The 22,292-nt window shown below is 44.9% G+C and overlaps 1 protein-coding gene across 1 annotated transcript in view; it reads left to right on the forward strand.

Annotated features, from left to right (window-relative positions):
- Nucleotides 1-22,292, forward strand: part of LPCAT1 (lysophosphatidylcholine acyltransferase 1) — a 290,886-nt gene that overhangs the window by 245,167 nt on the left and 23,427 nt on the right. The window contains exon 12 of the mRNA XM_082257844.1: nucleotides 10,419-10,517. Within this exon, the coding sequence (XP_082113970.1) occupies nucleotides 10,419-10,517 (99 nt within the window). The remainder of the gene's footprint in view (nucleotides 1-10,418; nucleotides 10,518-22,292) is intronic.

Below are 22,292 nucleotides of genomic sequence, written 5' to 3' on the forward strand. Positions count from 1 at the left end.
CATGGCCTCCATCGATTTGAAGGATGCGTACCTTCACATCCCCATATTCGAGGGGCATCAGAGATACCTTCGATTTGCCATTGCGGAGGATCACTACCAGTTCGTGGCGTTGCCCTTTGGGCTCGCCTCGGCTCCGCGGGTCTTCACCAAGGTGCTTGCACCGGTTCTGGCATTATTGAGGGCCCAGGGCATTTCTGTCCTGGGGTATCTGGACGACATTCTGATTCGGTCTGCGACCAGTCAGGGTCTGGAGAAGGACCTGTCTGTCACAATGCAAACTCTGCAGGAGTTCGGTTGGACGATAAATGTTCCAAAGTCGACACTGAGTCCGTCGGTTCGTCTTCCCTATCTGGGAATGATACTGGACTCGGTGCAGGCGAAGGTCTTCCTGCCGGAAGACAAACTCAGGACTCTTCAGGAGGAAGTCAGGTCCCTCAGGGACGTTCCACACTCGTCTCTGCGGACGTGTATGAGATGTCTGGGATTGATGGTCTCGGCCTTCGAGGCGATTCCTTTCGCTCAGTTTCACACGCGGGGTCTCCAGGCGGAGATCCTGTCCAAGTGGGACGGGCGACCTCAATCTCTGGATCTTCAGATCTCGTTGAGTCATCGCACCAGGGAAAACCTTCTGTGGCGGCTACAGTCCCCGTTGGTGTCCGGGGGCAAGTCGTTTCGTCCGATCTCGTGGACGATAATCACTACGGATGCCAGCCTGTCGGGCTGGGGTGGTGTTCTGGGCGTTCTGTCCGCCCAGGGAACCTGGTCGGAGGGGGAGTCTTCCCTCCCGATCAACATTCTGGAATTACGTGCAATAAGGCTCTGTCTTCATCGCTGGACGGACCGGCTGCAGGGCTGCCCGGTTCGGGTGCAGACGGACAATGCCACGGCGGTGGCCTACATCAACCACCAAGGGGGCACCAGGAGTGCCCGAGCGGCGCGAGAAGTGGCCGACATTCTGTCTTGGGCCGAGACTCATGTCCCGGCGATAACGGCGGTTCACATTCCGGGAGTGGAGAACTGGCAGGCGGACTATCTGAGTCGCCAGACCCTGGATCAGGGGGAATGGTCTCTCCATCCGGCTGTCTTCCAGATGTTGTGCGCGAAGTGGGGTCTTCCAGATGTGGACCTGTTCGCGTCTCGCCTCAACTACAAGGTGAAGAGGTTCGTGGCAAGGACGCGCGACCCTCGGGCAGACGCGTCGGACGCGTTAGTGGCCCCGTGGCATCAGTACAGGCTGATGTACGCTTTTCCACCGATTCAGTTGCTGTCCAGGTTCCTTCGCAGGTTACACTCGGAACGCAGCACGGTGATTCTTGTGGCACCGGACTGGCCTCGCCGGTCCTGGTACGCAGACCTCGTGAATCTGGCGGTCGACGCCCCCTGGCGTCTGCCTCTTCGAGACGATCTACTGTCTCAAGGACCGATTTACCATCCTGCTTTACAGTCGCTGGCTTTGACGGCCTGGCTGTTGAGACCGAGGTCCTGAAGGAGAAGGGTCTCTCTCCAGAGGTCGTTCATACCTTGATCAACGCGAGGAAGTCTTCCTCGGGAAAGGTTTATTACCGTACTTGGAAGGCCTATTTTGCCTGGTGTGAGTCCAGGGGGTTTTCACCCCGCACGTACTCGGTTTCCCGTGTGCTGTCTTTCCTTCAGACGGGTGTCGATCAGCGTTTGGCGCTGGCCACGATAAAGGGTCAGGTGTCTGCGCTGGCCGTTCTGTTTCAACGTCCCGTGGCTTCCAACTCCTTGGTTGGCACTTTTATTCAGGGTGTGCGGCATCTGGTTCCTCCTAGGAGGGATCCTTTGCCCCCCTGGGACTTGAATCTAGTTCTATCTGTGTTACAACGTGCTCCTTTTGAACAGATCAGGGAGATCTCGTTGTCTCTGTTGTCCAAAAAGGTCGCCTTTTTGGTGGCGATCACTTCGGCTCGCAGAGTGTCGGAACTGGCGGCTTTGTCCTGCAAGTCTCCGTACCTGGTTGTTCTTTGGATAAGGTGGTCTTGCGACCTAATCCTTCTTTTCTGCCGAAACGAGTTTCGGAATTCCATCTTAACGAGGATATTGTTTTGCCTTCGTTGTGCACGAAGCCTAAACATCCAAAGGAGGTGAGATTGCACTCTCTGGATGTTGTTCGGGCGATTAGGGTTTACCTTAAATCGACTGAGTCTTTTCGAAAGACGGACTCCTTGTTTGTTCTTCCAGAGGGTCCTCGGAAGGGCATGGCGGCTTCGGCCTCTACCATCGCCAAATGGATCAGGCAGACCATTGAACAGGCCTATGCCTTGCAGGGGAAGGTTCCCCCTGTGCCTGTGAAGGCGCACTCTACTAGATCACTGAGTACGTCTTGGGCCTGCCGTCATGGGGCTTCTGTAGCCCAGGTGTGTAAGGCGGCGACTTGGTCGACCGTGCACACTTTCACAAAATTCTACAAAGTAGATGTTCAGGCATCGGCGGATGCTTCCTTTGGCCGCAAGGTTCTTAGTGCGGCTGTTCCCTAGGGTCCCTTGTTGGGGACTCCTGGCTGTTGGGATATCTTTTGTATCCCCTGGTTTTTTTGTCTTTTCCTGGGTTGTTGCTCCTGTTGAGCACTTATTTTTGCTGTTGCCCAGCTGGTTTCCTTCCTTTGGTAAGGTTCCTTTCTTTGATGTGGAGACTGCGTTGCCTTTCGGCGCGGATGCGTTTCCCACCCCTCATGTTTGCACTGCTTTGGGACGTCCCCATATGTGACGAATATGAAGAGGCGGCGACTGTCGGAGGACGTAAGAGAAAACGGAATTTTTGTAAAATCTTACCTGTAAAATTCCTTTCTCTGAGTCCTCCGACAGTCGCCGCCCCCGCCCCTCTTTTGGGGTTTGAATGTATACTCTACTGCTATTCCACTAAAACTGAGATATGGTTGCAGGAAGTAGGAGGGTATTGACTGAGGGGACCACCCCTTGAGGGTGGGATATGTTAAAGCTTTATTGTTAACATATTCTGTTGCCTAGCTACTCCTTCGGAGCAAAGTCTAATACCCCATATGTGACGAATATGAAGAGGCGGCGACTGTCGGAGGACTCAGAGAAAGGAATTTTACAGGTAAGATTTTACAAAAATTCCGTTTTTATATAACAATGAAAGTTATGAATGTGGACACTCCAAGGTTAAAAGTCCAATAAATAATGCAGTATAAAGTGAGTCTTTTGTGCAAACAGTGCCGGATTCCAAACGAAAAGTGCAAGTGCTCAGTGCGACGATTACTCAATCCACTCAGTAGTAATCCATATAGCTATAATGTCACCGTAACAATGGTAAGATTCAATCACTTACCGGATGGCGAGGGTCATGTGTGCCTTATAGCACCACGACCGATCAAGCTTGAATAGCCTTCCAGGCTAGGATGGAATCTCCTTATGGCTTGCTCCAGGTAGATAAGATGGTGGGGTCTCCCTCTCTCTCTTCTCCCCTCATGCAAAAAGGATATAAGGAAAAAAAAGGAGCTTCAAATAGTGTGATATCTTTGATATAAGTTGTATATAGTTGATATAATCTTGTATTTAGACATAATTTGTATATCTTGGAATTCAGCTTTAAACACTGCATTTAAATATTGCCGAAAGACAGCTACTGCGCGTTTGTCCAATTTTGGGAGGGCGTCCATGGGACACGCTCTGTGATCACAGCTGATCACAGATCGGGGTAAAAGGCCAATCACAGCTGCCCTTTACCATGTGATCAGCTGTGTTCAATCACAGCTGATCAAAGGTAAACGGACTTGTCGGCTATCAGCCATCCTTTTCTCACGCACTGGATCTGTGAGGAAAGGAGATCCGATAACCTATGTCAGCACATTTACACTGATAATCAGGGGCACTGGTCATTAGAGATGTATAGAACTGTTCGCCGGCGAACAGTTCCCGGCGAACTTAGCATGTTCGCGTTCGCCGCTGCCGGCGAACATATGCGATGTTCGGTCCGCCCCCCATAAGACATCATTGAGGCAAACTTTGACCCTGAACTTTACAGTCAGCAGACACATTTCCAGCCAATCAGCATACCTCCCTCCCACACCCTCCCACCTCCTATAAATAAGCAAGGGCAGCATCCATCTTAGATCATTCTGAAGCAGTGTGTGTAGTGAGAGTAGGGAGAGAGCTGCTGCTGCTGCTGCTGCTGCTGCTGTTAAGCTAGGGACAGTTAGTCAGTGTTCCTGGTCTTGCAGTGTTCTTGGTCCACTACTGCTGTAATATCAGCACCCCAAAAAGCCCTTCTAAGGGCTGGTATTTGTGTTTTTTTTTTTTTTATATATATATATATATATATATATATATATATATATATATATATATATATATATATACCTAGCGTCCCCAAAAGCCCTTTTAAGGGCTGGTAATTGAGTTGTTTCTTCTTATATATATATATATATATATTGTGACAGGAAGTCAGGTAAATCTGGGAATGTAGTCACTGAGAGGAGACACATTCCCACCTGCTTTGAAAGTTCACTGATACTATAGGGTGTTGGCTGCAGAGAGAGCCAGCAGGAAGTTGAAAACCATTCAGCTGTTCAGAATGAGGAGATCAAGGACTCTATAATTTGTCCAGAGAAAATCTATTGAGTGCTGCCTCCTGTCGCCGTGTGGGCTGGGAGAGGAAGGCAGACATACGTGTACCTCCCGACGCCGTGTGGGCATGGGAGAAGGACTGCTGCCTCCTGTCGCCGTGTGGGCTGGGAGAGGGGGACAGTCGGATGTGTGCCTCCCGACAAGCTGGTGAGCATGGGAGAAGACCCCCTAAAGCGATGTGAAGCTAAGGAGGGTAACCAAGAGTGAAGACGTCTCAAAGGTGAGAAGACGAAGTGTTTCTGTGTGAAAGAAAAACAAAGGGACATGTTCAATGGACAATGTTTGTACTGTGTGAAAAGCAAACAAATGGACATTTGAGTGTCTGCTGTAGGATCAGCAGTGTCGGCCCAACAGTAGGTTGGGAAGACTTCTTAGGTAGGTTCCAGCGTGAGAAGGTAGCCGCCCACAGAGGCAAGGATTTATTTTGTCTTTTATTTTATTTTGGCTGTTTTGACGCTTGCAATTGTGTGAAGTAAATTGCATGAATAAATCAGTCTTGTTTTCAACCTCTGCTCGGCTATCTCTCTGTGAAAACGCACCCCCAAAGGGGTCACCCATACGCCTACCACCGAGCTAATCCCTCACAATATATATATATATATATATATATATATATATATATATATATATATATATATATATATATATCTATATATCTAGTGTCCCCAAAAGCCCTTTTAAGGGCTGGTAATTGAGGATTTTTTTTATTTATATATATACATATATATATATATATATATATATATAGTGTCCCCAAAAGCCCTTTTAAGGGCTGGTAAGGTAATAGAGTTTTTTCTTTATATATATATATCTATATATATCTATTGTACACTGCAGTTGCCTGCCCGCTGTGTGTGAGAGGCCACAGACCTACCACAGACTGTACTGTGTGCACACCACACTCATTTCGGGTGGCACAGGCACAGTACCTTGCATTTTAAAAAATATATTTTTTTTCCTCTGTCATAATTGCAGTGAGTGCTGTGTCAGGTCCACAGAGTGCACTGTACCCACTGCAGTGCACTGCCCACCACTGATATATATACGGTGGCACAGCATCTTGTTGCAATAAATTGAAAAAAAAAATATTTTTTATTATTGCAGTTGCCTGGGCTGCCAGTTACTGTCAGGTCCACAGAGTGTACTGTGCCCACTGCAGTGCCACTGTGTGCCCACCCACCACTGATATATAAGGTGGCACAGCAGCTTGCAAAGTAAAAAAAAATATATATATTTTTTAATTGCAGTTGCCTGGGTGCCAGTGACTGCTGTCAGGTCCACAGAGAGTGTACTGTGCCACTGCCCACCCACCACTGATATATAAGGTGGCACAGCAGCTTGCAAAGTAAAATAAAATATATTTTTTTTAAATTGCAGTTGCCTGGGTGCCAGTGACTGCTGTCAGGTCCACAGAGTGTACTGTGCCACTGCCCACCCACCACTGATATATAAGGTGGCACAGCAGCTTGCAAAGTAAAATAAAATATATATTTTTTAAAATTGCAGTTGCCTGGGTGCCAGTGACTGCTGTCAGGTCCACAGAGAGTGTACTGTGCCACTGCCCACCCACCACTGATATATAAGGTGGCACAGCAGCTTGCAAAGTAAAAAAAAATATATATTTTTTTAAATTGCAGTTGCCTGGGTGCCAGTGACTGCTGTCAGGTCCACAGAGAGTATACTCTGCCACTGCCCACCCACCACTGATATATAAAGTGGCACAGCAGCTTGCAAAGTAAAAAAATATATATATATTTTTTAAATTGCAGTTGCCTGGGTGCCAGTGACTGCTGTCAGGTCCACAGAGAGTGTACTGTGCCACTGCCCACCCACCACTGATATATAAAGTGGCACAGCAGCTTGCAAAGTAAAGAAATGTATATATATATTTTTTAAATTGCAGTTGCCTGGGTGCCAGTGACTGCTGTCAGGTCCACAGAGAGTGTACTGTGCCACTGCCCACCCACCACTGATATATATGCCTGCAAGAGAAAAAGCCAGCCGCAGAGAAGCCGTATTCCTGAAAATATAAGAAAAATGCTGTTTTTTAGGGGTTCTGGACATGCTACAGAGCTGAAACTTGACAGGTACACTTTTTAGACCCCCCAGACACTAAATACAAAAAATGACATGCCTGCCGAAAAAAATGCCCGCTAAATGCCTGCAAGAGAAAAAGCCAGCCGCAGAGAAGCCGTATTCCTGAAAATATAAGAAAAATGCTGTTTTTTAGGGGTTCTGGACATGCTACAGAGCTGAAACTTGACAGGTACACTTTTTAGACCCCCCAGACACTAAATACAAAAAATGACATGCCTGCCTAAAAAAAATGCCCGCTAAATGCCTGCAAGAGAAAAAGCCAGCCGCAGAGAAGCCGTATTCCTGAAAATATAAGAAAAATGCTGTTTTTTAGGGGTTCTGGACATGCTACAGAGCTGAAACTTGACAGGTACACTTTTTAGACCCCCCAGACACTAAATACAAAAAATGACATGCCTGCCTAAAAAAATGCCCGCTAAATGCCTGCAAGAGAAAAAGCCAGCCGCAGAGAAGCCGTATTCCTGAAAATATAAGAAAAATGCTGTTTTTTAGGGGTTCTGGACATGCTACAGAGCTGAAACTTGACAGGTACACTTTTTAGACCCCCCAGACACTAAATACAAAAAATGACATGCCTGCCTAAAAAAATGCCCGCTAAATGCCTGCAAGAGAAAAAGCCAGCCGCAGAGAAGCCGTATTCCTGAAAATATAAGAAAAATGCTGTTTTTTAGGGGTTCTGGACATGCTACAGAGCTGAAACTTGACAGGTACACTTTTTAGACCCCCCAGACACTAAATACAAAAAATTACATGCCTGCCTAAAAAAGTGCCCGATAAATGCCTGCAAGAGAAAAAGCCAGCCGCAGAGAAGCCGTATTCCTGAAAATATAAGAAAAATGCTGTTTTTTAGGGGTTCTGGACATGCTACAGAGCTGAAACTTGACAGGTACACTTTTTAGACCCCCCAGACACTAAATACAAAAAATGACATGCCTGCCTAAAAAAATGCCTGCAAGAAAAAAAGCCAGCCGCAGAGAAGCCGTATTCCTGAAAATATAAGAAAAATGCTGTTTTTTAGGGGTTCTGGACATGCTACAGAGCTGAAACTTGACAGGTACACTTTTTAGACCCCCCAGACACTAAATACAAAAAATGACATGCCTGCCTAAAAAAATGCCCACTAAATGCCTGCAAGAGAAAAAGCCAGCCGCAGAGAAGCCGTATTCCTGAAAATATAAGAAAAATGCTGTTTTTTAGGGGTTCTGGACATGCTACAGAGCTGAAACTTGACAGGTACACTTTTTAGACCCCCCAGACACTAAATACAAAAAATGACATGCCTGCCTAAAAAAGTGCCCGATAAATGCCTGCAAGAGAAAAAGCCAGCCGCAGAGAAGCCGTATTACTGAAAATATAATAAAAATGCTGTTTTTTAGGGGTTCTGGACATGCTACAGAGCTGAAACTTGACAGGTACACTTTTTAGACCCCCCAGACACTAAATACAAAAAATTACATGCCTGCCTAAAAAAATGCCCGCTAAATGCCTGCAAGAGAAAAAGCCAGCCGCAGAGAAGCCGTATTCCTGAAAATATAAGAAAAATGCTGTTTTTTAGGGGTTCTGGACATGCTACAGAGCTGAAACTTGACAGGTACACTTTTTAGACCCCCCAGACACTAAATACAAAAAATGACATGCCTGCCTAAAAAAATGCCTGCAAGAAAAAAAGCCAGCCGCAGAGAAGCCGTATTCCTGAAAATATAAGAAAAATGCTGTTTTTTAGGGGTTCTGGACATGCTACAGAGCTGAAACTTGACAGGTACACTTTTTAGACCCCCCAGACACTAAATACAAAAAATGACATGCCTGCCTAAAAAAATGCCCGCTAAATGCCTGCAAGAGAAAAAGCCAGCCGCAGAGAAGCCGTATTCCTGAAAATATAAGAAAAATGCTGTTTTTTAGGGGTTCTGGACATGCTACAGAGCTGAAACTTGACAGGTACACTTTTTAGACCCCCCAGACACTAAATACAAAAAATTACATGCCTGCCTAAAAAAATGCCCGATAAATGCCTGCAAGAGAAAAAGCCAGCCGCAGAGAAGCCGTATTACTGAAAATATAATAAAAATGCTGTTTTTTAGGGGTTCTGGACATGCTACAGAGCTGAAACTTGACAGGTACACTTTTTAGACCCCCCAGACACTAAATACAAAAAATTACATGCCTGCCTAAAAAAATGCCCGCTAAATGCCTGCAAGAGAAAAAGCCAGCCGCAGAGAAGCCATATTCCTGAAAATATAAGAAAAATGCTGTTTTTTAGGGGTTCTGGACATGCTACAGAGCTGAAACTTGACAGGTACACTTTTTAGACCCCCCAGACACTAAATACAAAAAATGACATGCCTGCCTACAAAAATGCCCGATAAATGCCTGCAAGAGAAAAAGCCAGCCGCAGAGAAGCCATATTCCTGAAAATATAAGACAAATGCTGTTTTTTAGGGGTTCTGGACATGCTACAGAGCTGAAACTTCACAGGTACACTTTTTAGACCCCCCAGATGCTAAATCCAAAGAAATTTTTTATTTTTATTTTTTTTTAATTTTTCCAATAATTGGCTCTCTATCAAAAAATTATAATTTTTAAGAACTTTTTTTTGCGTGATCCCTCTCCGGCATGCCACAGTCCAGGTGTTAGTCCCCTTGAAACAACTTTTCCATCACTATTGTGGCCAGAAAGAGTCCCTGTGTGTTTTAAAATTCGCCTGCCTATTGAAGTCTATGGCGGTTCGCCGGTTCGCGAACATTTGCCGATGTTCGCGTTCGCCGTTCGCGAACGGCGAATTTTAGGTTCGCGACATCACTACTGGTCATGTGCCTTGGTTAGCAGTGCAGCCTCATCAGGGCACATCAGTGAAGAAGAAAAATTACCACTGATATCTATAGTTTCAGACGATGCAGTTTTGAAAAAAATGGTTTAAAACCTTCATGTACTTGCCTATTGGTGCACCATCAGCTTCAATTTTTAGAATTCTCATTTACAGTGTTCATTGTGAAAAACACAATAACTTGCTTACAGCTTGCAAGGGAAGTGGGGAGTCTGATTGTAGTGTAGGCTTCAGATAAGGAAGGTGCTCTTTAAATCTATATGTGTTTAGGGCTTGTATAGGGAGTTTAGTTACTCCATAGCTACAAACTGGTTTGAAATTTAAAGAAAGGTTCTCCTATCTGATAGAACAATGCTTTGTTTAAAGGCAAATTCCAACCAATACCAATGTTTGAGCTTTAAGTGGGTGTCAGGGGGTTGGATCCACTTTCTGCCTACTTGCATCTCTTAGGAGCTAAATAGTGAGATTTTCATGAAGTATGTGTTTCTACTCCCTTCTCACATGGCCATACTAATGGTGCGAATCCCTTGTAGCTTGATTTCCAATTTGTCTGCTCTTTATTTAAGGTAATCCATTGAAGAAGAAAGGCATCATTGTTAGTGTTTGAAATGGTCATGGCAGTTGAGTGAAAGTGGGAATTTTTGTAGGGATATTGTATTCTTATACGGATGTCAGGAGCCATCATATCATTTACCTTTTTCAGCAAAAACAGTTCCAAACTGTTCAGAAAGTTCCACTATAAAGTGGCATTAACCAATCAGCAGTGATTTCAGACCTAATAATAATGTCAGGCATAGTTATACCATATCTGACAGATTTTACTGAAGAACAATTTATAAAAACTTAAGAAACGAACATCATATTTTCTGATTACTTTTGTCTTTTTACAGAATGAAGAAGGTGCAATTGACCTTCGGGAGTACGTCATTGCATTGTCTGTTGTGTGTAGACCTTCAAAGACATTGGACACCATTCAACTGGCTTTTGAGGTATTTGTTTATTATTGCAATATTAAAGTGATTGTAAAGGTTGTTTATTAAAAAAAAAAAAAAAAGATGTTATACTTACCTGCTCTGTGCAAGGCTTTTGCACAGAGCAGCCCCGATCCTCCTCTTCATTGGGTGCCCCCACGGAGAGCCACTTTCCATGGGGGCACCCGTGCGGGCGTGCTCACGAGTCCCACTGCTGCGTCCATTGACACAGACAGCAGGACTTGGCCTGGTCCCCCGACGCCCGTGTCACTAGATTTGATTGACAGCAGTAGGAGCCATTGGCTCCTGCTGCTATTGATCTACCCAATAAGGACCTGAGACAGTGGCTGGAGCCGCAGGGCTCATGCTTATCGCTGGAACGATTGGGTTCAGGTAAGAAAAATGAAACACTGAAGGTTTTTCACCCTACTGCATAGAATGCATTAAGGTAAAAACCCATGAGACTTTACAACCCCTTTAAAGTAAACCTGCTCCCACCCCTATTCTATGCCCTATACTAACTAGCCTGTAAAGGTAAGATGTGCATACCTACTTACAGGCTAGATGGTATAAGTTTTAGAGTGGGGCAGGAAGCAGGTTTAAGCTTAGATAGGTTTAGATCAGACTTTTACTTTAACTGGTAGCATAAATGCAGGGTTTTTTTTTTTTTTTTTTACATTTTAAAGCATTTATATTACTGCATAATGTTTTAACTTTTGTTTCTTGACTACATTGTTATCTTTGTGTAGATTGAAATGGTAAAACAAAAATGGCTTTTCTATTTTGTTCACTGACTGACACAGCTCCATGTCTTCTTAGACCCTTGGGCTTATGCTGCTCTTTCTTCAGGAGTAGGACTAGGCGGAAACAATTTTGGCTACGCCCCTGAGGCAGTCCCAGGGGATATACCATCACTTCCTGCTATGGGACTTCAGTTTTTCTGCCTAGTCAGGAGTAAGGACCTGGCTCCCTGATGAGATCTGCAGTCCTGCCTTTTTTCCTTTTTAAAATGGAATTATTTTCTTTTGGTATTTGCTGTTCCTTTGTGAACTACAACCAACAGCCGGACTGGGCGACGCACCAGATATCATGGATCCTTATGGCCTTCCCAGTCTGGCCTGCGAGCCCAACCTACGATTAGCTCCGCACTAGGTTGGCCGCGACATAGCCCAACTGGACGGGGGCTGACCGGCAAGTAAAACGCCTCGCGAGGTCGTATAGCCCTGGTCACGACAACGGTAACAACCAGAGTCGCAGCGTACTTCTGGCCGCAGCAACCACCATTGCACTGCCGGGAGTGGTGCCCACTTAATTCCAAGGTGTGGTGAGTAGTGTCCCCACTCTTTTCTCTGGGAAATTCTGGGGTGGACGTGGGCCCTTCCTAGGAATGGTAGCGCCCCCCCCCCTTGTCCTTCCTTCCCTCATGGTTTCCCCCCCTCTCCCTAGCGGGGTTTTTTTTCCTGTAATGGTCGCCCTCCTCTGCCCCCATCCCTCTCCCTTAGTCCCCCTTTGGTGTGCACTGGTGTTTTTGGGTGGGGGTGTTGGTTAGGTGCTGGGCCGGAAGGCGGTGGGAGTGTGCCACTGACGGGTCCCTTTTTAGGGGTGCCTGCATTTATTCCTGTGCGGGGGGGTCCCTGAGGTGCTCCCCCCTGGTGGACTACTAATTCCCTGGGGTCCCGTGTGGCGCCACCATTTTGCTGTGGATGTTTGTGTTCAGCCTTGGCGGCCATATTTGTGTAGTCAGGCTGCCGTATTTTTGGGGTTTCCCATTGTAGTCTATGCGGCGGGCATTTTCTTATAGATCAGTGCGATGACGTGCGGCGGGGGCCTCTAGTGACAGTGTCAGTGCTTCCTCATCCTTTCTGATCGCAGCATGACAGGCTGTTTGGCGCTCTGGATCTAGCTCTGGGTGCATGGTGGTGAGTCCCTGTGGGTATACAGTCCTTCCTCTGCTATATACAGTGCTGCTGGTGCGCTTATCCTTGTGGTACCTCAGCCGTAGCAGTGTGCAGGGTTTTTTTTTAATAAAAATAAATAAATATAAAAAAGTTGTTTCTTGTGCACAGGGCGGTTCTGATTTTACAATGGAGCCCCTGAAACGTGTGTCACCACCTGACCCACTCCTTGAAGCTGCGGGACCCTCTGGGTCTCAGTCTGCCCTGGCGGCCATGACAGCGGCCCTTCAGTCACTTTTTTTAAAGGTTGATATGACCCTGCAAAGGGCGCCTAGCAAGAAGTGCCCCCCCCCTTCACCTGTCTCCTCTGCCTCCTCAGAGTCTATAGGTGGATTTGGCCGCCACGGACGCAAGTCACCCCACTGGGTCTGCGGAGTGCTCTAACAGTGAGGATGAATCCTCTTCCACTGCAGCCACGCATGAAAAGGTGCTGGTGGAGGCACTGATTGTGTCAGTGCGAGAAACTTTAAAGTTGGGGGACTCAGCTGATGCGGAGTCGGCCATGCCGGTGCAGTTTAGCACCCACAGATCTTCCAAGGTGACTAAGGTGTTCCCCTTTCCCGCCTATTTTGATGAGATTGTCACTAGCCAGTGGGGAACCTCGAAATGCATGGTTGGAATACCTAAGTGTTTCGCTAGGAGATATCCCTTTGAGGAGTCTCTCCTGAAGAAACTGACAGTTCCACCATCGGTGGACTCTCAAGTTTCCAGGTTAAGGCCACACTTTTACTGGTGGAGTATTTTCCATCCTTTAAGGATCCTGTGGACAAGAGAGCTGAGGCTCTGGTTCGATACCTTTTCACCGTGGTTGCAAAGGCTCCTGCCTCTTGAGGGTGTATTTTTTCCTGGTGGTGAGCTCCAGTTGATCCTGGTTTAGCTTTTGTTTTACCTGGTTGGCTATGTTTAGCACTTGTTGGGAATTATATGTATTACTGTGTTTTTCCCACCCCTCATATTGACCCTGCTTTGGGACATCCCAAGGGTCTAAGAAGACATGGAGCTGTGTCCGTTAGTGAACAAAAGAGAAAACTGGATTTTTGTCTTACCGTAAAATCCTTTTCTCGGAGTTTCACTGATGGACACAGCACCCGCCCCTCTGTTGGGTTGAGTTATGTATTCTTTTGACACAGCTTGTTACAAACTGAAGTCCTATAGCAGGAAGTGATGGTGTAACCCCTGGGACTGCCTCAGGGGCGTAGCTAAAATTGTTTACGCCTAGTCCTACTCCTGAAGAGAGAGCAGCATAAGCCCAAGGGTCTAAGAAGATATGGGACTGTGTCCGTCAGTAAACCTCAGAGAAAAAGATTTTACAGTAAGACAAAAATCCAGTTATTCCTACCTATCTTTGTGTACCGAGCTACCATACCCACTCTAAGGAAACCTTCTCTGAGAGAAATACTTGGCTATTGCACACCACCTCCTGAAAATGGTTGTTTGGTTAACATGTTGATCCAATGACTTCAGTACTTTGAATCACTAGGGTTGCACAACAGTGCAGGCCTAAAGTTTTGACTTTGCTTACTTGTGCTTTGTCACCAGCTCCGCATACCATTTTCTGATGGCGGTCCGTAATGAAATCATTTATTTTTCTCCTATTACAGGCTTTCTATGAGTTCAACTTCTCACTCAGAGTGTGTGAGTATGTGTGTATCTATCTATATACAGTGCCTTGCGAAAGTATTCGGGCTTTGCGACCTTTTGCCACATTTTAGGCTTCAAACATAAAGATATAAAACTGTATTTTTTTGTGAAGAATCAACAACAAGTGGGACACAATCCTAAAGTGGAATGAAATTTATTGGATATTTCAAACTTTAACGAATAAAAAACTGAAAAATTGGGCGTGCAAAATGATTCAGCCCCCTTAAGTTAATACTTTGTAGTGCCAGCTTTGGCTTCTCTTACAGCTGTAAGTCGCTTGGGGTATGTCTCTCTGTTTTGCACATCAAGAGACTGACATTTTTGCCCATTCCTCCTTGCAAAACAGCTCGAGCTCAGTGAGGTTGGATGGAGAGCGTTTGTGAACAGCAGTTTTCAGTTCTTTCCACAGATTCTCGATTGGATTCAGGTCTGGACTTTGACTTGGCCATTCTAACACCTGGATATGTTTATTTGTGAACCATTCCATTGTAGATTTTGCTTTATGTTTTGGATCATTGTCTTGTTGGAAGACAAATCTCAGTCCCAGGTCTTTTGCAGACTCCATCAGGTTTTCTTCCAGAATGGTCCTGTATTTGGCTCCATCCATCTTCCCATCAATTTTAACTAACTTCCCTGTCTCTGCTGAAGAAAAGCAGGCCCAAACCATGATGCTGCCACCACCATGTTTGACAGTGGGGATGGTGTGTTCAGGGTGATAAGCTGTGTTGCTTTTACGCCAAACATATAACGTTTTGCATTGTCGCCAAAAAGTTTGATTTTGGTTTCATATGACCAGAGCACCTTCTTCCACATGTTTGGTGTGTCTCCCAGGTGGCTTGTGGCAAACTTTAAACAACACTTTTTATGGATATCTTTAAGAAATGGCTTTCTTCTTGCCACTCTTCCATAAAGGCCAGATTTGTGCAGTATACGACTGATTGTTGTCCTATGGACAGAGTCTCCCACCTCAGCTGTAGATCTCTGCAGTTCATCCAGAGTGATCATGGACCTCTTGGCTGCATCTCTGATCAGTCTTCTCCTTGTATGAGCTGAAAGTTTAGAGGGACGGCCAGGTCTTCGTAGATTTGCAGTGGTCTGATACTCCCATTTCAATATTATCGCTTGCACAGTGCTCCTTGGGATGTTTAAAGCTTGGGAAATCTTTTTGTATCCAAATCCGGCTTTAAACTTCTCCACAACAGTATCTCGGATTGGCCTGGTGTGTTCCTTGTTCTTCATGATGCTCTCTGCGCTTTAAATGGATGCCCAATTTTTCAGTTTTTTATTTAACAAAGTTTGAAATATCCAATAAATTTCATTCCACTTCATGATTGTGTCCCACTTGTTGATTCTTCACAAAAAATTACAGTTTTATATCTTTATGTTTGAAGCCTAAATTGTGGCAAAAGGTCGCAAAGTTTAAGGGGGCAGAATACTTTTGCAAGGCACTGTATATATAGATATATAAATATATATTTATATTATATAAAATCTATATATGGCTAAAATCAACTTTGAGAGACAAATAGCGGAGGATAGTAAAAAAAACCCAAAGAAATTCTTTAAATATATCAACAGCAAAAAAACTAGGGCAGAGCATATTGCACACATAATTAGCGATGATGGGAGGATGGTTACAGAGGACACTGAAAAAGCAACCGTGCTGAATTCTTTTTTCTCGTCAGTCTTTACGCAGGAAAAGGAAGGGTACACTGACCATGACTGTATGGTTAGTAGTAATACACAGGACTTGCCACTATGGCTAACAGAGGGGGAAATCAGGGAAAGACTGGATAAACTTAACACAAACAAATCACCAGGCCCGGATGGCATACATCCGAGAGTGCTCAAGGAACTCAGTATGGTTATATCTAGACCACTGTTCCTGATCTTTGCTGACAGTATTAGGACAGGAGATGTACCAGGGGATTGGAGGAAGGCTAACGTGATTCCGATATTCAAAAAGGGCCAGAGACATATCCCGGGAAATTATAGGCCTGTCAGTCTGACATCAATAATATGTAAACTTTTGGAGGGGATGATAAGGGACTATATCGTAGAGTATGCTAAAGACAACAACATCATCAGTAGTAACCAGCACGGGTTTACAAATGGGCGATCTTGTCAAACCAATCTCTTAGCATTCTACGAGGAAGTGAGCTGTGAGCTAGATAGGGGGAGACCAGTGGATGTGGTGTACTTGGATTTCGCTAAGGCGTTTGATACAGTTCCCCACAAGCGCTTAATTTATAAAATAAGGTCTGCAGGTATCGACAGCAGGGTTTGCTCTTGGATACGGAATTGGCTAAAAGGCCGTGTCCAAAGGGTAGTAATAAACAGCGCATACTCAGACTGGTCTGAGGTAGTAAGCGGGGTGCCCCAGGGCTCAGTCCTGGGACCAACCTTGTTCAATTTATTCATAAACAGCATTGAGGAAGGGATCAGTAGTTCGTTATCAGTTTTTGCAGATGACACAAAATTGGCCAGGGCAATAACTGCACAGCATGAAGCAGATATCCTACAGAATGACCTGGACAAAATTACGGAGTGGGCAACGACATGGCAAATGAGGTTTAATGTGGAGAAGTGTAAGGTTTTGCACTTGGGGACCAAAAACATAAAAACACAATACACGTTAGGAGGGGAACCCTTGGGGGAATCAAAAATGGAGAAAGATCTGGGAGTCTTAGTTGATGATAGATTAGGCAACAGCATGCAATGCCAAGCGGCAGCTTCCAAAGCCAACAGAATATTAGCATGCATAAAGAAAGGGATGTATTCCAGAGATAAGACTATAATCCTTCCACTTTATAAAACTCTGGTCCGACCGCATCTGGAGTATTCTGTCCAGTTCTGGTCGCCAGTCCTCAGGAGGGATGTGTTGGAGCTGGAGAAAGTCCAGAGAAGGGCAACTAAACTGATTAGGGGGTTGGAGGACCTTACCTATGAGGAGCGGCTGCAATCGCTCGATTTATTTTCCCTGGAGAAAAGACGTCTGAGAGGGGACATGATAGCAATTTATAAATATCTTAATGGGGATCTCAGCTTAGAAGAAAAGCTGTTCATTCGAAGGAATTGCATGAGGACTCGAGGACATACAATGCGATTAGAGGAGAAGCGTTTTAACCTCAGGCAACGTGGGGGGTTCTTTACTGTTAGGGCTACAAGATTGTGGAATTGTCTACCACAAGAGGTGGTTTCTGCGGGTAGTATGGTGACTTTCAAAAGACTCTTAGACTTACATCTCAAGGATCAGGAGATTGAGGGCTATGTTAGATGATTACAGTCACACACACCTACACAGGTTGAACTGGATGGACTATTGTCTTTATTCAACCTCACCTACTATGTAACTATGTAACTATGTAACTATATTTATTGTAACATGGGGGACCATTAGCTCAGTGGCACATGCGTTTTTCCAGTGATTCACTGTAGTCAGGACTGTGGTTTAAGGGCAAGGCAGCCCATTTTTTTTAAAACAATAAGGAAAGTCCATAACATAGTTTCCCACACAGGGGTTCTTCGCCAGTAAATACAAAACTGAAAATGCTAGCCCACCTGGCTCTCTCGCTCGTGCAGTTTTTCCTCAGCAGTACCTCTGCACTTTATGCTGGTCTCCAGACCATGGACTGTCTAAAGCTGACAGCTTCACTGTGGCCTCGGTCCTCAGGCCGTCTCCTGTCCCTTCAGACACACACATACACATGCTCTCGCTGCCACCTGCAGCCACTGACTCCCGGAGAGTATCGGAGTCCTCCTGACTCCCCACGGACAGACCTCCTGTCTGTTGGCTGAAACAGTCTCCAACTGGGAGCCCTGATGTCTTCCTAAACCTTGATTATAAGGGCTGTGTGCACCTGAGCACACACCCTGCTGGTCATCAACAAAACATGCACACAGAGTTGGAGATTCCGTCCCTCCCAAGACACGATGAAATCTCCAAACTACAGAGCCCCTTTCAGGACTACCAAAACCTGCACATCTATGCTCTGCAGTCCTGCACAGTGCCAATGTGCGCACTCTGTGTCCTTTAAATTACCCTTTTCACGGTGACAGAGTCTCCACCTGTCACAATATATATATATATATATATATATATATATATATATAATATATATATATACACACACACACACTTGTACAGTTGTGCTCATAAGTTTACATACCCTGGCAGAATTTGATTTCTTGGCCATTTTTCAGAGAATATGAAGGACAACAATGTCTGGCTTATTATCAATTAACAATTAAGTGTTCACTATTTTTAAATCATAATGACAACAGAAACTACCCAAATGACCCTGATAGAAAGTTTACATACCCCAGTTCTTCATACCGTGTATTGCCCCCTTTAACATCAATGACAGCTTGAAGTCATTTGTGGATGAGGCTCTTTATCTTCTCAGATGGTAAAGCTGCCCATTCTTCCTGGCAAAAAGCCTCCAGTTCCTGTAAATTCTTGGGCTGTCTTGCATGAACTGCACGTTTTGAGATCTCCCCAGAGTGGCTCAATAATATTGAGGTCAGGAGACTGAGATGGCCACTCCAGAACCTTCTCTTTATTCTGCTGTAGCCAATGACAGGTCGACTTGGCCTTGTGTTTAGGATCATTGTCATTTTGGAATATCCAAGTACGTCCCATGCACAGCTTCCGGCCTGATGAATGCAAATTTTCCTCCAGTATGTTTTGATAACATACTGCATTCATCTTGCCATCAATTCTGACCAAATTTCCTGTGCCCTTGTAGCTCGCACATCCCCAAAACATCAGCGATCCACCTCTGTGTTTCACAGTAGGAATGGTGTACCTTTCATCATAGGCCTTGTTGACTCCTCTCCAAATGTAGCGTTTATGGTTGTGGCCAAAAACCTCAATTTTGGTCTCATCACTCCAAATGACTTTGTGCCAGAAGGTTTGAAGCTTGTCTCTGTGCTGTTTGGCATATTGTAAGCGGGATACTTTGTGGCATTTGCGTGGTAATGGCTATTTTTCTAGTGACTCGCCCATGCAGCCCATCTTTTTTCAAGTGCCTCCTTATTGTGCATCTTGAAACAGCCACACGACATGTTTTCAGAGAGTCCTGTATTTCACCTGAAGTTATTTGTGGGTTTTTCTTTGCATCCCAAACCATTTTCCTGGCAGTTGTGGCTGAAATTTTAGTTGGTCTACCTGACCGTGGTTTGATTTCAACAGAACCCCTCATTTTCCACTTCTTGATTAGCATTTGAACACTGCTGATTGGCATTCTTAATTCCTTGGATATTTTTTTGTATCCCTTTCCTGTTTTATACAGTTCAACTACCCACTTTCCCACAAATCCTTTGACCATTCTTTTGCTTTCCCCATGACTCAGAATCCAGAAACGTCAGTGCAGCACTGAATGAAAGATGCAAGGGTCTGTCAGGAGTCCAGAAACTCATTGACCTTTTATACAAACACACTAATTAAATGCAAACCGATCACAGGTGAGGATGGTTACCTTTAATAGCCATTCAAACCCCTTTGTGTCAACTTATTATCAGGCCAAAATCACCAGGATATGTAAACTTTTGATCAGGGTCATTTGGGTAGTTTCTGTTGTCATTATGATTTAAAAAGCGCAAACACAGTTGATTGATAATAAATGGTTTCAGCCAAACACGAACCATGAGTGAAAGAAATGTTTTTGTGTTATCATTCATATTCTCTAATAATGACCAAGAAATCATAAATTCGCACAGGGTATGTAAACTTATGAGCACAACTGTATATACAGTATTTCATGAAAGTGAGTACACCCATCATATTTCTTTTGACAACACTAAAGAAATGACACTTTTCTACAATGTAAAGTAGTGAGTGTACTTGTTTAACAGTGTACATTTGCTGTCCCCTCAAAATAACTCAACATACAGCTATTAATGTCTAAACCGCTGGCAACAAAAGTGAGTACACCACTAAGTGAAAATGTCCAAATTGGGCCCAATTTGCCATTTTTCCTCTCTGGTGTCATGTGACTCGTTAGTGTTACAAGGTCTCAGGTGTAAATGGGGATCAGGTGTGTTAAATTTGGTGTTATCGCTCTCACTCTCTCATATTGGTCACTGGAAGTTCAACATGGCACCTCATGGCAAAGAACTCTCTAAGGATCTGAAAAAAATAATTTTTGCTCTACATAAAGATGGCCTAGGCTATAAGAAGATTGCCAAGACCCTGAAACTGAGCTGCAGCACAGTGGCCAAGACCATGCAGCTGTTTAACAGGACAGGTTCCACTCAGAACAGGCCTCACCGTGTGGTCGACCAGAGAAGTTGAGTGCACGTGCTCAGCGTCCTATCCAGAGGTTGTCTTTGGGAAATAGATGTATGAGTGCTGCCAGCATTGCTGCAGAGGTTGAAGGGGTGGGGGGTCAGTCTGTCAGTGCTCAGCCTCTATGCCACACACTGCATCAAATTTGTCTGCATGGCTATCGTCCCAGAAGGAAGCCTCTTCTAAAGATGATGCCCAAGAAAGCCCGCAAACCGTTTGCTAAAGACAAGCAGACTAAGGACATAGATTAGTGAAACCATGTCCTGTGGTCTGATGAGACCTAGATAAAGTTATTTGGTCAGATGGTGTCAAGCGTGTGTGGTAGCAACCAGGTGATGAGTACAAAGACAAGTGTGTCTTACCTACAGTCAAGCATGGTGGTAAGAGTGTCATGTTCTGAAGCTGCATGAGTGCTGCTGGCACTGAGGAGCTACAGTTCATTGAAGGAACCATGAATGCCAACATGTACTGTGACATACTGAAGCAGAGCATGATCCCCTCCTTTCAGAGTCTGGGCCGCAGGGCAGTATTCCAACATAAGGACCCTAAACACACCTCCAAGATGACCACTGCCTTGCTAAAAAAGCTTAGAGTAAAAGTAATAGACTGGCCAAGCATGTCTCCAGACCTAAACCCTCTATTGAGCATTGAGGGTGGAGGAGCACAAGGTCTCTCAAATCCACCAGCTCTGTGATGTCGTCATGGAGGAGTAGAAGAGGACTCCAGTGGCAACCTGTGAAGCTCCTGTGAACTCCATGCCCAAGAAGGTTATGGCAGTGCTGGAAAATAATGGTGGTCACACAAAATCTTGACACTTTGGGCCCAATTTGGACATTTTCACACAGGGGTGTACTCACTTTTGTCAGCGGTTTGGACTATAATGGCTGTGTTGTTTTTTTGAGGGGACAGCAAGTTTACATTGTTATACAAGCTGTACACTCACTACTTTACATTGTAGCAAAGTATCATTTCGTCAGTGTTGTCACATGAAAAGATATAATAAAATATTTACAAAATATGTGAGAGGTGTACTCACTTTTGTGTAACCCTCACCCGTTCCTCCTACAATGCAGTGCTCATTGTTTTAGGAACCATTCCCCAGGCTTGAGCACATGGGAGTGTGGAAAGGGTCCTTTGCCCTTTATAAGCCACAGATTTTTACTCCTGGCTCCTGCATGTGAACACAAAGGTTGGGGGGTGTGTAGACAAAGCAAGGCAAGCCATGGGTTGCAGAAAAGAAGTTTGCATGATTCCCCCCATCAACACAGACAGTGTTGATACAGGAATCCCTCATGCTGGGCCATTGTCTTCTGAAGGGGGGGGGGGGGGGGTGTGAAGCTATCCCTGACGTTAGAAAACAGTGATTTAGCGGCTATAGCATCCACTTGCAATAATCGCAGGTAAAACCCGGCATGCTGGTTGTACCCAAGTTGAACCAGCGGAGATTCGAACTGTGTATGGCCAGCCATAGTATCAGAAGTGGTGGTTGTGAGCTGTCAAGAAAACATTTTTGGGAAAATAGACAAATTGACTTCAATCTCAACTTAAAATGCTGTGCTATCTCTGGAAGATAAACACCTTATACTATAGATAACAACATACTGTGCTGTGAAAAGCACTCAAACTGGTACAATGCAAAAATCTATCATGCTGTATAAAATAATCCCCAAATGAAAAGATGTCCCTAAATCAATCCAGTCATGTTAGTAACATTGTACAAAAATATATTTCGAACATTGATGTTATACAGATATAGAATCCATGGTCTTAAGATGAAAACCATTCAGTGTCCCCTATAATTCAAGCCATACGTCCCTTAAACAAGTGCATAGTCCGATCAAAGAAATACTCCTCCGGCAATTCCCAGTTAAGGTCTCCTCCTGTGAGGTCTACTCCACCACTGTGCTA

Source organism: Pelophylax lessonae, assembly GCF_965119305.1.
Source record: "Pelophylax lessonae genome assembly, chromosome: 5".
NCBI classification, from domain to species: Eukaryota; Metazoa; Chordata; class Amphibia; order Anura; family Ranidae; genus Pelophylax; species Pelophylax lessonae.